This window comes from Coloeus monedula, assembly GCF_965178545.1.
Source record: "Coloeus monedula genome assembly, chromosome: 37".
Classification (NCBI taxonomy): Eukaryota; Metazoa; Chordata; class Aves; order Passeriformes; family Corvidae; genus Coloeus; species Coloeus monedula.
In genome coordinates this window covers 1362722-1367303 of record NC_138817.1, presented here as the reverse complement: position 1 = coordinate 1367303, position 4582 = coordinate 1362722, and the positions used below count along the sequence as shown (strand labels likewise).

The window sequence follows — 4582 nt, the reverse complement described above, 5'->3', positions numbered from 1 at the left end:
TTGGGGGGAATTTTGAGAATTTTGGGAATTTTGGGGGATTTTGGGGATTTTGGATCCTTCCGGTCACGCCCAGGGGCGGAACCTCCTCCGCAGCTCCGCCCCCAGCCCCTCCCAGGGGGAGTTTGGGGTGGAATTTTGGGGTTTTTAACGGGATTTTTGGGCAATTTGGGGTGGAAAATCCGGGATTTTCGGGGATTTTGGAGGATTTTGGGGATTTTTTGGGGATTTTGGGGATTTTGGGGTCATTCCGGTCACGCCCAGGGGCGGAGCCTCAGCGCAGCCCCGCCCCCAGCCCCTCCCAGGGGGAGTTTTTTGGGTGGAATTTGGGGTTTTTAACGGGATTTTGGGGTGGAAAATCCGGGATTTTTGGGGGAATTTCGGGGGATTTTGGGGGATTTTTGGGGTCAGGCCCAGGGGCGGGGCCTCCGCCGCAGCTCCGCCCCCGGCCCCTCCCAGGGGGAGTTTTTTGGGTGGAATTTGGGGTTTTTAACGGGATTTTTGGGCAATTTGGGGTGGAAAATTCAGGATTTTCGGGGATTTTGGAGGATTTTGGGGATTTTTTGGAGGATTTTGGGTCCTTCCGGTCACGCCCAGGGGCGGAGCCTCAGCGCAGCCCCGCCCCCAGCCCCTCCCAGGGGGAGTTTTTGGGTGGAATTTTGGGGTTTTTAACGGGATTTTGGGGTGGAAAATCCGGGATTTTTGGGGGAATTTCGGGGGATTTTGGGGGATTTTTTGGGTCAGGCCCAGGGGCGGAGCCTCAGCGCAGCCCCGCCCCCAGCCCCTACCAGGGGGAGTTTTTTGGGTGGAATTTGGGGTTTTTAACGGGATTTTCGGGCAATTTGGGGTGGAAAATCCGGGATTTTTGGGGGAATTTCGGGGGATTTTGGGGGATTTTTGGGGTCAGGCCCAGGGGCGGAGCCTCCGCCGCAGCCCCGCCCCCAGCCCCTCCCAGGGGGAGTTTTTTGGGTGGAATTTGGGGTTTTTAACGGGATTTTTGGGTAATTTGGGGTGGAAAATCCGGGATTTTCGGGGATTTTGGGGGATTTTTTTGGGATTTGGGGGGATTTTTTGGGGTCAGGCCCAGGGGCGGAGCCTCCGCCGCAGCTCCGCCCCCAGCAGCTCCCGCTCCCGCCGGGCCCCGGCCAGCGCCCCGCGGTTCTCGGTCGCCCTCCGGGCCAGGTAGGGCAGCGTCACCTCGGGCGGGCCCAGCGGCACCGATTTGTACACGGGGAGCCCCGCGCGGCCTGCGGGGGGACACGGGGGTCACTCGGGGGCATTGAGGGGTCATTTGGGGTCACTCGGGGGCATACAGGGGTCACTCGGGGTCATTGAGGGGGCATTGAGAGGTCACTCGGGGTCACTCGGGGGCATTGAGGGGGCATTGAGGGGGCACTCGGGGTCACTCGGGGTCATTTGGGGTCATGCAGGGGTCATTGAGGGGTCACCGGGGTCACTCGGGGGCATTGAGGGGGCATTGAGGGGTCATTGAGGGTCATACAGGGGTCACTCGGGGTCATTGAGGGGGCACTCGGGGTCACTCGGGGGCATTGAGGGGTCATTGAGGGGTCACTCGGGGTCACTCGGGGGCATTGAGGGGTCACTCGGGGGCATTGAGGGGGCATTGAGGGGTCACTTGGGGTCATTTGGGGTCATGCAGGGGTCATGCAGGGGTCATTGAGGGGTCACTCGGGGGCATTGAGGGGTCACTTGGGGTCATTGAGGGTCACTCGGGGTCATTGAGGGGGCACTCGGGGTCACTCGGGGTCATTTGGGGTCATGCAGGGGTCATGCAGGGGTCATTGAGGGTCATTGAGGGGTCACTCGGGGGCACTCGGGGGCATTGAGGGGTCATTGAGGGGTCACTCGGGGTCATTTGGGGTCATGCAGGGGTCATTGAGGGGTCACCGGGGTCACTCGGGGGCATTGAGGGGGCATTGAGGGGTCATTGAGGGTCATACAGGGGTCACTCGGGGTCATTGAGGGGGCACTCGGGGTCACTCGGGGGCATTGAGGGGTCACTCAGGGTCATTGAGGGGTCACTCGGGGGCATTGAGGGGTCACTCAGGGTCATTGAGGGGTCACTCGGGGGCATTGAGGGGTCACTTGGGGTCATTGAGGGTCATGCAGGGGTCATTGAGGGGGCACTCGGGGGCACTCGGGGGCATTGAGGGGTCATTGAGGGGTCACTCGGGGTCATTTGGGGTCATGCAGGGGTCATTGAGGGGTCACTCGGGGGCATTGAGGGGTCACTCAGGGTCATTGAGGGGTCACTCGGGGTCATTGAGGGGTCACTCGGGGTCACTCGGGGGCATTGAGGGGTCACTCGGGGTCACTCAGTGGTCCCTCATTGGTCACTCAGTGGTCACTCGGGGTCACTCAGCGGTCACTCGGGGTCACTCAGGGGTCACTCGGGGTCACTCAGTGGTCACTCAGTGGTCACTCGGGGTCACTCAGGGGTCACTCAGGGTCACTCAGGGTCACTCATTGGTCCCTCAGCGCTCACTCAGGGTCACTCAGGGTCACTCAGGGTCACTCGGGGTCACTCAGCGGTCACTCAGCGCTCACTCAGGGTCACTCAGGGTCACTCAGCGCTCACTCGGGGTCACTCAGGGTCCCTCATTGGTCACTCAGGGGTCACTCAGGGTCACTCATTGGTCACTCAGGGTCACTCGGGGTCACTCGGGGTCACTCATTGGTCACTCAGGGTCACTCAGGGTCACTCAGCGCTCACTCAGGGTCACTCAGGGTCACTCATTGGTCACTCAGGGTCACTCAGTGCTCACTCAGGGTCCCTCAGCGGTCACTCAGGGTCACTCAGGGTCACTCAGGGGTCACTCGGGGTCACTCAGGGTCACTCAGGGTCCCTCAGTGGTCACTCAGTGCTCACTCAGGGTCACTCGGGGTCACTCGGGGTCACTCGGGGTCACTCGGGGTCACTGACCCAGCGCCAGGCTCAGGTGCTCGCCCATCCCCAGGAGCTGCGCGAAGCAAACGGCGCCGGAGGAGCCGCGGGGCAGCCGCGCCAGCCTGGGGGGGGAGGGCGCATTTTGGGGCCATTTCCGGGCATTTCGGGGCTCCCGGGGCCCTTCTGGAGCAATTCGGGGCAATTCGGGGCAATTCGGGGCAATTTGGGGGTTTCCAGCCCATTTTTTGGGGGATCTGTGGCCCCTCCCCGCCCCCACCCGGTGACCCCCAAAATGAGCCCCGAAGTTCCCCCCAAACTTCCCCCAAACCACCCCAAAATTTACCCCAAATGAACCGCAAATCTCTCCAAAATCGCCCTAAAATTAACGCCGAAATTCAGCCCAAATGAGCCCAAATGAACTCGAAATTAACCCCAAAGTTACCCCCAAATCACCCCGAAAATCAACTCGAAAATTATCCCGGAGTTGTCGCGAAATCAGCCCCAAATTGATCCAAAATGAACCAAAACTTACCCCAAAATAATTCTAAAGTTACCCCAGAATTACCCCAAAATTGACCCCAAAAATAACCAAAAATAACCCCCAAATTAACCCCAAATTAACCAAAAATTAACCCACATTAACTCAAAAATCAGCTCGGAATTAACCAAAAATTAATCAAAAGTTAACCCAAAATTAACCAAAAAATTACTCAAAATAACCTGAAATTACCCCAAAATTGACCCCAAAAATGACCCCCAAGTTACCCCAAAATCGTCCCCAAAATTAACCCAAATTAACCCAAAATTCAGCCCAAAATTAACCAAAAATTAATCAAAAATTAACCCAAAATTAACCCAAAATAACAGAAAATTAACCAAAAAATGACCCAAAATAACCTGAAATTACCCCAAAATTACCCCGAAATAACCCAAGAATCACTCCAAAATTAACCAAAAAATAACCAAAATGAGCCCAAAGTTAACACCAAATTAACCCCAAATTAACCAAAAATTCCCTGATAATCTCAAAAATTAACCCAAAATTCTTTCAAGAAACCCCCAAATTAACCCAAAAATTAACCAAAATTAACTCAAAAATTAACCCAAAAATCAACCCAAAGTTACCCCCAAATTAACCAAAATTAACCCAAAATTAACCCAAAAATAAACCCAAAAATAAGCCAAAAAAACCCCAAAAAATAAACCCAAAAATAATCCAAAACCCCAAAAATTTACCCAAAATTAACCGAAAAAACCCCAAAATTAACAAAAATCATGACAAAATTAACCTAAAAATTAACCCCAAATCAACCCCAATTTACCCAAAAATTAAACACAATTAACCCAAAAATAATCGAAAAGATTTACCCAAAAATAACCAAAAAATAACCCAAAACTAACCCAAAAATAACCCAAAAAATTAACCCCAAATAACCCCAAATTAACCCAAAACTCACACCAAAATTAACCCAAAATTCACCGATAAAGAACCGAAAACTACTCCAAAAATGACCCAAATTGACCCGAAATTGCCCCGAAATGCCCCGACCGAGGCCCCCGTGCCCCGCTGACCCCTGGGCCGCCTCCAGCGCCGACTCCTCGTTGTGCGTGGCCACCATGAGCGAGACCCGCGAGCCCGGCTGGGCCACGGCGGCCAGGACGAGCCGCAGGCAGCGC

At 54.7% G+C, this 4582-nt stretch overlaps 1 protein-coding gene across 1 annotated transcript in view; it reads right to left on the bottom strand.

Annotated features, from left to right (window-relative positions):
- Nucleotides 1-1074: 1074 nt before the first annotated feature.
- The window catches only part of PRODH2 (proline dehydrogenase 2), a gene marked incomplete at both ends in the record, with an annotated part of 15968 nt that continues 12460 nt past the window's right edge, over nt 1075-4582 (bottom strand). Inside the window, 2 exons of the mRNA XM_082300118.1 lie at nt 1075-1244; nt 2942-3027. Coding sequence (XP_082156244.1) covers nt 1075-1244; nt 2942-3027 — 256 coding nt within the window. The remainder of the gene's footprint in view (nt 1245-2941; nt 3028-4582) is intronic.